At 38.1% G+C, this 11,759-nt stretch overlaps 1 protein-coding gene across 12 annotated transcripts in view; it reads left to right on the forward strand.

The window, feature by feature from the left end:
• LOC129744499 (zinc finger protein 432) overlaps positions 1 to 11,759 on the forward strand; it is a 49,803-nt gene that overhangs the window by 35,076 nt on the left and 2,968 nt on the right. For 7 of the 12 annotated variants that reach the window (XM_055737038.1, XM_055737043.1, XM_055737039.1 and 4 more), the window contains 9 exons: positions 1,427 to 1,572; positions 4,838 to 4,911; positions 7,626 to 7,850; positions 7,926 to 8,065; positions 8,175 to 8,313; positions 8,385 to 8,874; positions 8,933 to 9,459; positions 9,877 to 10,412; positions 10,494 to 10,715. In XM_055737038.1, the coding sequence (XP_055593013.1) occupies positions 1,427 to 1,572; positions 4,838 to 4,911; positions 7,626 to 7,850; positions 7,926 to 8,065; positions 8,175 to 8,313; positions 8,385 to 8,874; positions 8,933 to 9,459; positions 9,877 to 10,412; positions 10,494 to 10,715 (2,499 nt within the window). The remainder of the gene's footprint in view (positions 1 to 1,426; positions 1,573 to 4,837; positions 4,912 to 7,625; positions 7,851 to 7,925; positions 8,066 to 8,174; positions 8,314 to 8,384; positions 8,875 to 8,932; positions 9,460 to 9,876; positions 10,413 to 10,493; positions 10,716 to 11,759) is intronic. The other 5 variants (XM_055737046.1, XM_055737049.1, XM_055737050.1 and 2 more) reach the window with 5 other exon arrangements.

Raw genomic sequence — 11,759 nt, forward strand, 5'->3', positions numbered from 1 at the left:
TACGTCTGGCTATCAACCGGTCAATGTATAATGACATGAATCAGGTTGTGCCTTTCAATGTTATCTGGCAAAAACAACAACAACCGGTTGCATGGTGGAGCTTGGGAAGGAAAATCTATTCAAAGTATGTGTGTAACTCCCATCATCATCATCATCAGTTGTTATGCTTCGTATACCTCGTCTCGTCGTCACCGATACCTTAAAGTACCTTCTATAGAGAGTATGTTTTGCTGAAATGAAATTATTCGTGAGCTTATCGTTTATTTTTCGTGTATACTGGTGTTATGAGAGTTGCACTTGACTGCGTTCCTTGCTGGCCGGCCTATCTGTGTGTCTGTGATTATTGTTATTATTGAATGTATTTTTTTACCGTCGATTTTCCCTTGAATTCTCCTCTGCCGGCCTTCAGAGGCCCACACACGCCCAATCGCTTGCCTCAGTGCTGAAGACAGGCAAAACCAGCCCAAAACAGCTGGCATAATGGCGGCGAGAGTATTGAGGCTTGGTTTTTATGTATGGCCCCGGCTGGTTTGGTTGAAACACATGCTCGTGTTGGGTTTATGGGTTTAGTCGAGATGAAAAACCGACCGGGTGTTGTGTTGAACGTACGCACAACATACACACAACGATGAGACATGCTGCTGTCGGTCGAGAGATGCTGCTGTGTCGCCAACAACATTATACGCTGATTATTGTTGATCCACTTCATTCATCCATTCGGCACACACGAACGAAAGGCACTGAAAGTAGTACGAACAGTACACAACACGATTTGTATAAGGGGAAAAAATGAAAACAACCTCAAAGTGCAATTCCATGAAGTGGTGAGAGTTGAAATAGGTAACAACTACCACCCAGGTCTTATATATTTCAAAACAGAAATTAAAAATAGAAAAACAAAACTAACACTGCTTGTGTTACGAATAATGCCAAAAACAGCTGATTTTCGATTCGCCTCTGATTTGTTTTGTTTACATTCAGCTGCAATATCTGAATCAGGTTTAACCGGTTTTACCGTACATGACAGAGAATCACACAAATAATCCGAAAGCATATTTCTCTAGACTCGACACCTTATAGGCTCAATATATCGATTAAAATAAATACTATCATTTATAACCTCTCAAATCATAGCTCAGCCAATCTTATCAAATATTTGCTTCTTTTTCTCTTTATCTTTTCCCCATGTTATGTTTCTGTTATTGCGTCGTGCGTTATTGCCACCAAAAAAAAACCCAAAATCAAAACAAAATTGGAATCACGCATCATCACCAAAATCAAAACCACGAAATCACTGCTCTGCGGCGCGTCAACACACCACCACCACAAACCTTCTTCACAAATCATCCGTGTTCTTCGTGTTTGCGACATTTGGAAAACACAAACGAAAACAACAACAATCGCTATTCGCAATACGATTATCCAGATGCCATACTTACAGTTGCCGGACGGGGCCAGCATCATCGTACAGAAGGACGCCAAAGGCACGATCACGCATGCCACCAACAAGGGCGCGGTGCGGCGGATGATCGTCGTCAATGATCCGTCGGCCCTGCAGCAGGGTACCCAGCGGTAAGTAGGATCACAAATGTCTAAAAAATGGTTTTGGATGAAAAAAACAATTTGTATTGATTCTGATGTCCAATAATAATTACATACAACTCTCAAGTTCCATACGGTACCCATTTGGAATTCTGCATCTTAGGTGAAGCAGATGCTGCTTTTGTATTTTGAAATGAACTTTGAAAGCTCAAAACAGGCGATTTAGTGCGTTATCAAGTGCTTCCCACGCATTCGAAGTCGATGTGCTTTTCAATGAACCGCTATTTAACTTACAAGTTTCATGCAGTATCCATTTGGAACTTCTGCATATCAGGTAATACAGATGCTGTTTTTTTGCATCTGACTCGGTTGGTTTTGCAAAGTGAGGCGCCTGGGATCAGAGGGTCACAATGCTTATTTCAAGAATACAAGTTTTAAAAAGTATAATTCTGTATAAAAGACAAACACCGTCTTAACCGATTAAGGCTTTACAGACTGAACAAATGACGTGGACAACTTAAGATTAACATTTAACACCCAGTACCGAGATGGGAATCGAACCCATGTCATCAGTGGACCAGCGATTGCCGTCTTACCACGCTAACCACTCGACCACCGAGACGTATATATATAGTTTCGTATATATAGTTTCCAAGTAATGCTGAAAATTGTAAAGCCCCTCCCCCCTTTCTATCTTCTTATTGGAAGTAAGATGGGGTACCAAATATTCCTAGAACTATTTATCGTACCCAAATACCCTTCCAAGCCAAATTTGAATTCATTTGCTCGAATAGTTTTCAAGCTATGCAATAAAAAAGGTATGAAGCCCAATTTGCACGATCAGTTCTCGAGTTAAAAAATATTTGGCCATCGAGGGGTCCCAAACTATTATAGGAACCTTTCCCGGCCTCAGAAGCTTTCACCTGCCAAGTTTCGTAAATCGGTTCAGTAGTTTTCGAGTCTGTAGGGAACAGACAGACTGACAGACAGAAATCCATTTTTATAAATATATATATATATATATATATAGATTATTGAGATTTTTCAATCACATTCAGCCCTAAAATGTGAGTTGAGTCAATATTTTTCGAAAGATTCACTTATTCTAATTGATTAATTTTCCTGATCTATTTCTCTATGTCTTTTAGTAGAGTATGTAAATATATGCTTTAAGTTTCCGAAACAAAAGTTGTTCATTTAAGTTTTGACAAAAAAATCACTAGCGCATATCTAATTCAGTTATATTCTAAAAGCCTGTCCAAGATCGAAATGGCTCAGTGATAGCATATGCAGGTATTAAAGAAGTATTATAAAAGGGGTAGACTTAAAAGGGGGTTATCCAATCATACGATAAAATTATGGAAATTGAAGTTCTCTAAAAATTTTCAATATATCGATAAGAATTTTTAATATTCAGGTACCTATGTATAAGGCTAAGCGTTATTAAAAAAAATCGAACAAGCTTTTACGTGTCCAACCATATTAAACATTGCTCATAAACAGAGCGGAACAAAAAAGGTGCGATATAAAAATAGCAATAATTCTTGTTCGACCCATTGAAAAAAATAAATCACTGCATTTTTAAGCGGATTCTAGGATTCCAAAAGAATCTAGGGAATTTTCAAGGGATTTTCTTAAGGCACTCACGAAAATAATAGTCGATTAAGGGTTATTTTTTAATTTCTCAAACCCTGGGGTATAAAAAGCTTTGTTTTGGTCAAATAACCCATCCACAATTTTTTGCAGAATTTTCAAGTAACGTTAATATGAGTAAATTTGAACTTTTAGGTTACTTAAGGTTTTGAGCCAATTTTCTGTTGAACATCTTTCTCGAAAACCGTATCTTTGTATCTGACGTTATTTTTCGTCGGATTGTGATGAAAATTTGCACATGTGTGTTTGAAGAGATGGGCAATTGATTTCAGGTATTGAATTTTGGGTCAGGGATCGGCAAAAGGAGTCGTCTTTATCCAGGGGTGGAAAACAGAAGAAAAAAACAAAAAAAAAGGAGCTCAAATGTCGAATTGATCTGATTAAATCACCAACCAGTGAGCAGGCATCAAATTTTGCTTCATTAGAATGACCATTCTTAAAACTTAATTGAGGTTGTTGAGCGAGTTTTGCATTGGATAAGTTTACAAGTTTCACCAAACTGAGCATGCCTCATTTATGAAACAACAGCTTTGTTGATTTTGTTTGGTTCCGGCACGAATTTTTATCATAAACGATTACAAATCTTTTCAAAAAGTGCTCATTTTTCTGTCAAAAAGTAAAAAAAATGCTGCAAAAATAATGCAGCGAATTTCTATTTGCCTGACCTAGGCCTTTATGAACTTTCCGCTGTTTTTGCAATATTGACGTTATTGTACATCGGATTCAGATAAAAATTTGTCTACGAAAGTTTTTTGGAACGGGCAATCGATTTCAGGTATCAAATTTAGTGTAAAGGGCCGGCCAAGGGGGCGTCCATATTAACTTTTCAATATTTTTGTAATATTGACAGTATTATACATCGGATTGAGATGCGAATATGCACATAGGAGTTATTATATTAAGCACGAATTGATTCCATTTATCCTATTTCGAATCAGGGGTTGGCCAAAGGGATCGTCCAAATTAACTATTCATTGTTTTTGAGATTTTGACGTTATTATACATTGGATTGGGATGCAAATTTACATACGGGAGTTTTCAGGGACGTGCAATGTCAACATTTTTGCCAAGGGTCGATAAAAGGGGTTTTTCAGTGTTTTGCGATATTGACGTTATTATGCAAAGGATTGGTTTGAAATTTGAACACGGGAGTTTCGGGGAAGAGCAATCAATTTTAGATATCGAAGTTTGTAAAAGAGGCCACCGAAAGGAGTTTAATTTGATCGCAATATTTGCGATGTTATGCAACGATCGAGCCGAAATTTATACACGGGTGTTGGGACTGTCAATTAATTTCTGATTTCGATATTTGTATAATACGAAAATCGTATCGTTTGTATCGCATCGAGACAAAAATTCATACACGGTCAATTGATTCCTGATTTCAAATTTAGTATCAGACGAAGTAAAAGTTATCGTCCATAAAAACGTGTTCAACATTTTTGCAATTATTGCTTAACAATGCATTCGGACATGCATCTGAAAAGTTCATACAAGCTGTTCATGGCATATTTCAAGTTGAAAGCGAAACGGAGTTCATAAGGGAGCAGCTAATCTTAATTTTAAAAAAGATCTAGTTCTAAAATATACAAATCTTCAAAAATATGTTCAACTATATTTTAATAATATACTCTCTTTCCAGTATTATCACAACCAGTGGGGCAACGGCAACCGTCACAACCGGCCATCCAGCTGTTAAAAAACATGAAGTGATAAGTATGTTGAAGTGTTTATATTTACACATATTTGAATAGTTTTTACTGGGTTATGGATGGCTAGCAAATGATTGGAACTAACATTTACGCGGCTTTGTCGGCAGCGCTTAGTAATGTCTAACTTTATCTTGCTTTACACGCAGTTGAATATTATAAATTGAAGAGAATTGTTAACGAGCTTTGATCACCGCTAATTCTTATTGGCTTTTCTAGTTGATGCTTTTCGGTGAATTTGAAATCAAATACAAACAATTCTTTTGACGTTTCGGCCTACTACCTTCAGCCATCCTCAGAAAACTATATTTTAAACAAAAAACTTAAATTAATACAAAAAATTCTTCACAATATTTCATCACAATTTCACTGCACTTTTGCACTTACGATTTGTATCGCCGCGTGCTTCCTGAACGGCTGTCTTACTTGATTTAAGTCCGGTTTTGAATCGCTTCTAGCAGCTGGCGTCTATCATTCCCGGTGTCGTCGTGATGTTGTTTGTTGTCGTCGTGTTCGGTGACGTCGTTTTTGAATCCGTCGTTTTAGTTGCGAATTGTGGCGTCTCTCTTAGTTTTTTAATAATAGAGCTATATATTTTAGAAATTTCAATCGAATCTTGCTTGATGTTTACTGTTCTTCCTTTTTTGAGTTTTATGTGTAGTGTTTCAGCTGTTTTTCGTTTTCCTTCTTGGTTTACTCTTTCTAAAATATATGCTTTGTCGAAATTAAACTTATGATTCTGTTCTATGGCATGTTGTGTCAATCCTGTGGCTCTGGTGTTTTGTTTGAGACTCGTTTTATGATTTTTAATCCCTTTTTCCAGAGTTTGAGATGTTTGTCCACAGTATTCTTTCCCGCATTCACAAGGAATTGAATATACCACATTTGTCTGTTTTAATTTTGGAATTTGGTCTTTCGTTTTTGTGAATAAACAGGTTTTAATTTTGTTGATTGGTCTCGAGGATGCAATTATGCCATGATTTTTCAGTACTCTACTAACTTTTTCACTCAATCCAGGAATGTATGTTAGTGAGACGTATTTTCCTAGATTTTCCGTAGTGCTGTTGCTTAGCGAGTTGTAAATAGCATCTACCCTCTTTTTTAAAATATATTTGATAAATTCATCTGGGTAATTATTTAAATGAAGTATTTTACTGACTTTATTGATGCTCATTTCACGTTTTTCAACGTCGCTAAGTTTCAGTGCCCGGTCAATCAATGCAATCGCTGTGTTCTTTTTGTGTATATATGGACTTTCTGAATAATAATCCAAATATCTTCCGTTTTCTTGTTTGGTGTACCAGTTTTTCTCAATCTTTCCCTGACACCTAGAAAGTTTGAGATCCAAGAAACGCAATTCAATTCCTTGTGAATGCGGGAAAGAATACTGTGGACAAACATCTCAAACTCTGGAAAAAAGGATTAAAAATCATAAAACGAGTCTCAAACAAAACACCAGAGCCACAGGATTGACACAACATGCCATAGAACAGAATCATAAGTTTAATTTCGACAAAGCATATATTTTAGAAAGAGTAAACCAAGAAGGAAAACGAAAAACAGCTGAAACACTACACATAAAACTCAAAAAAGGAAGAACAGTAAACATCAAGCAAGATTCGATTGAAATTTCTAAAATATATAGCTCTATTATTAAAAAACTAAGAGAGACGCCACAATTCGCAACTAAAACGACGGATTCAAAAACGACGTCACCGAACACGACGACAACAAACAACATCACGACGACACCGGGAATGATAGACGCCAGCTGCTAGAAGCGATTCAAAACCGGACTTAAATCAAGTAAGACAGCCGTTCAGGAAGCACGCGGCGATACAAATCGTAAGTGCAAAAGTGCAGTGAAATTGTGATGAAATATTGTGAAGAATTTTTTGTATTAATTTAAGTTTTTTGTTTAAAATATAGTTTTCTGAGGATGGCTGAAGGTAGTAGGCCGAAACGTCAAAAGAATTGTTTGTATTTGATTTCAAATTCACCGAAAAGCATCAACTAGAAAAGCCAATTGAAGAGAATTGCTTAACTTTATATGCAATTTATAAGTAAAAACTAACTTTTTCAAGTTTTCTTAGTTAAGTCATAAATCGAAAGATTTTGAAATGTTTCTCAATTTACTCTTGATTGCCCTTTTTTCTTAGATTTTCTACATGTACCATGATATTTCGTAGCACATTAGCATAACAATGTAAATTTTGTTCCGTATAATATACATATGTCTGTTACTTACGGTAACTTTTTAAAGCAACTGAAATGACAAGTTTAACCTAGCTGTTCTATTGATTTTCCATAATGAGTAGGTACGCTATTTGCAAAAGGTTGAAACCTTTTACAAAATGTCTGAAGAATAAATTGTAACCTTCAACAGAATAGAATAAGCAAGGGGGAAATGCAATTTTTGTAACTAGCTTCCAACAATCCAGCTCTGTGTATCGATGTCTTCCTTATGAATAATAAAATGCTTGCTAAGTGCTCAGCCGAGCCAAATCGTTTTTGTGGGAAAATGGTTCTAGTAGTTCCGTTAGAGTTAGTACCCATCATTTGCTCAGCTGTTGTAGAAATTAAAGACTGACTGGATGGTAATTTCGATTTGTTTCTTTCTCTGTTAACTTCACCTCTCAACCGAAACAATAACACAATTTTATTCTACACTGACCACCTGTGCATCAATCAAATCAAAACCCCCAAAAAACACCAAATTAGATCAATCTAATTCCGCCCTAGCAAATGGCATCATCGATACCAAGACGAAAACCATTCTGACCACATCCGGCGGCTCCGGCGGCACAACGGCCTTCATGTCCCCGTTGGGACCGATTCAGCTGACGGCCGAGGAATGCAACGACATTCTAATGAAGCGAGCTGCCGCAGCAGTGGCCGCCAACAACCAACAGGCCATCACAACCAACACCGAAGGGCATCATGCAGGTAATTATTTTTTGAATTTTAGTAGATTAACGGTTCCTTACTTAAACATTTGGTTTTCTTTCTACTCTATTTTAGCAATTGCTGTTCAAGTTCAGAAAGTCATTCAAGGGTTGGAAGACGGGGAAGATTCACAGGCCACCACTTCGACACATCAGTTGAAAATTGAACCCACCTTGAGCATTTCACCAAAACTAGAAGCGGTGGAGATAGATTATGTAAGTTTTGTGGAGTTTTGTTGAAAGTCACCTGGCTTAGGCCAGGAGATTGTCCTTTATTTGACATTAAATTTATTTGGATATAATTTTTAAAAAAATTGTTTCATAGAATGAGTACGTGCAACAAGAATCAGATGATAATCCCACCCCGAATGTGGTACCCAAAGAGCGCCCCTATTCCTGTGATCAGTGCGGAAAATCCTTCCTTCTGAAACACCACCTGACCACACATGCTCGCGTTCACACCGGTAAGCGTCTCTAAAACAAAAACAAAAAAAAACAAAATAGAGCTTCATGTGACTCATTTTTTTTTTCTTAGGTGAAAGACCCCACGTGTGCGTTCACTGCGGCAAAGATTTCGCCCATAAGCACTGCTTGAACACCCATCTGCTGCTGCACTCGACCGATCGGCCCTACCAGTGCCAGGAATGTAAGAAGAGCTTTACGCTTAAGCATCATCTTCTGACTCACTCCCGGGTGCACAGCCGAGAGCGGCCATTTGTGTGCCAGGAATGCGGTCGATCGTTCCCTCTTAAGCGTCACCTTGTGACCCACAGCAAGTTCCACGCTGGCGAACGGCCCTACGTGTGCGAGGATTGTGGCGAAAGTTTCGCCCAGAAGGACCATCTGGTGATGCATTCGCGTTTCCACGGATCGGTAAACCCATTCGTGTGTCCCGATTGTGGGGCCACCTTCCCACGCAAATTTCAGCTGGTCAACCATGGAAAGCTTCATGGACGCATTCCGCATTCGTGTACGTTATGTGGTAAGGAGTTCCTTCAAAAGCGAACTCTGGCAGCTCACATGAGGTAGGGAATATGATTATTGAATTGAGTGAAGTTTTTTAACACTTTTATGTATTACTAGAATCCATACTGGAGATCAACCGTTCCCGTGCATTGCTTGCGGCGAAGGATTCCGTACCAAATCAGAGCTTAACGCCCACAACCGAATGACACACGGTGGAGTTAACCCTAATTCGTCGAACACTACGATTATTACCACCAACACGGTGGTGACGAGCAACGCACAGCAACAAGCCCAACAGCAAGCTCAACAGCAGGTTCAACAACAGCAAGCCCAACAACACGCTCAACAGCAGGCTCAGCAACAACAGCAACAGCAACACATTGAAGTGCAGCAAATTCAGCATCATCAGCAGGTTCAGGATGTCAACACCGGCAACATTATCACAACTATTGCTACGGGTCAGAGCTCGCCCGAAACATCCCCTCGACCACAGTACGCCTGCCGTGAGTGCGGTAGTGCCTTCAATAGCCGAGAAGCGCTGGCTCTCCATCTGCGACTACACACCGGAGACAAGAGCTTGATGACAGACCTGTGTGCACTGACGGCTGCCATTCCGGGACATTTGTTCCCAGCTGTCAATCAAGGTATTGACGAAACATTTCTTCTTCAAATATAGTAGTATTTGTATTATTTTATAATTAGACTCAACTAATAAGATAATGGTTACAGAAATTTTAACTCGTAGTATAATTAAGGCTGGGTTTTTTTCCGGCGATTTTAAGTAATTCTTATTTTGGGAATTTCAGTGATCATTGTATTTTGACAATTTTTTTGTAGTTATTTTAAATGTCATTATAATATATAAGCAAATTTTGTCATTCTCATAATTTTTTGTTTCTTTTTCTAATTTTCATGTTGCACTTACCCAAAAAATAAAATACAAACTCATTCGTTTGTGACCCCCGAACTGCTTCTTACGTTACCCACGCACCTAACATCACTACCAACCAAACATCCTACTCATCAACCAATTCAAAAACAAACGTTCTAATAAATATTAGAATACTCGTTAATAGGAGGTGGTACTACTGTTGTTACAGCAAATCCTGTAATGCAATCGTCTCCCGTTCCAGTACAAATAATTACCTCCTCAGGGCAGGTGGTACAGCAAACGCTGCAGGCGCAAAGTCCGCCTCAGCAGCAAGCACAAATTCAGCATCATACGCAAATTCAGCAACACCACCAGCAACAACAGCAGGTACAAGTTGTCCAGCAGCAACAGCAGCAGCAGCAACAGCCGGCTCAAATTCAGCAAGTCCAACAGCAGCAGCACACGGTCGTTGTAGCGCAGGCCAAGCCCAAATCCCACTACTGTGGCCACTGTGGCAAGGGATTCGCTGCGAAACATGGTCTGCTGTTGCATAACCGTCGTCACCCGAACGGTGGCTGCACGGTGCGGACACACGTGTGCGAGTGCGGTAAGGCGTTCTTCCAAAAGAACCATTTGATGCTGCACCAGCGCCAACATTTGGAACAGAACCAACGCCAGGGACAGAACCAACAGCAACAGCCCCAACAGCAGCAACAATTGGTTGTCGTAAGTATCGAGGGATTTAAATATTAATATTGTTTGCAACTTAATGCGTGATGCTTACATCAATTTATTTTATTTTAATAGATCCAACAATCCAACCAGGACGCTCTGGTTCAACAGCAACAGCAACAACAGCAACAGGCACAGCAACAGGCTGCTCAGCAACAACATCAACTACAACAGCAGCAGCAACAGCAAGTTCAGCAACAGCAGCAACAACAGCAGCAGCAGCAAGCTCAGAGCAATCAGCAGCAAGCAGCGATGCGTAACCTGGTTATCGCTAACCAGCCCGTGCAGGTACAATATGTAAAGTCATTTAAATCTTCCCTACACAATCGATTTGTGTGGTAGCTTGTCGTCGATATGCGGTTACAGCGTGCTTCTCCAGGCTCTGTCTATTCCGGTGGACATCTGGGAGTATGTTCGTTTTCAGCCGCGTATGGATTTGCGAGTTTCTTGAACAACCGTAGTTTAGTCGAGACATCTTTAGAAAGACGTTCTATGTATAGAACACTTTGAGTCTTGTTAGTAGAAAACTATTCGAATCGATCGTTTTCAGATGCAATTATGTGTCTCAAGTTACAAAGCTAAAATGTTTTTAAAACATAACTTCTGTTATTGAATGAAATTTCAAATAGTTGACTTAAAAAATGAAATATATTAAATTATCATTTATTCTATCAGTGATATTGTTCAGCTATGATTTTGGAAATATTTGATTTTATTTAAACTAAATATGAGAGCGAAGGACTTAATAAGAAGAAAAGATAGTTTTTTTTTATTAAATATATGATTATAACATGATTCATTATAAGACATTTTGACGTAGACTAGAACAACTGCAAAATAGAAATTTTAAAAGTAAGCAAAAATCAAAGTTTCATGAATTGTTCTGGCAAGTTTTCTATTAATGATTTAGAAGAAAATTGTTGTGTTATGCGGGCTTTGAGAAAAATATTTTTATAATTTTCAGAACTGTTGAAAATTAAACCTTTTAATAAAAAAAAAAGTTTGTTTATTGATAGCTTTGTTAGAGTTTTATCGATTATATGACGATTGTATGGAACAAAGCCAGAAAAATTTAAAAAGTGTAACATTTAGCTTTTTTTGGATCATTGTGCAACTTTCTAGTGCTGTTTAATATCGGTTGAATTCATCTTGCTCCAGGCAGTTAAACTAAAAAAAAGATCGTTGTTGAAAGTTAATTGATGTTATTTAATAACGAAATTTGTACTCATTAAAAGACATGATATGTATTTGGTAAAGGTTCAAAAAAATTAAAATGATGTTTAACGACTTGATGCTAGAAAAGATCTAAACAATTTTCAGTTTAAAGATAATTTTTTTTTT

The sequence above is a fragment of the Uranotaenia lowii genome, chromosome 2, assembly GCF_029784155.1.
Source record: "Uranotaenia lowii strain MFRU-FL chromosome 2, ASM2978415v1, whole genome shotgun sequence".
NCBI classification, from domain to species: domain Eukaryota; kingdom Metazoa; phylum Arthropoda; class Insecta; order Diptera; family Culicidae; genus Uranotaenia; species Uranotaenia lowii.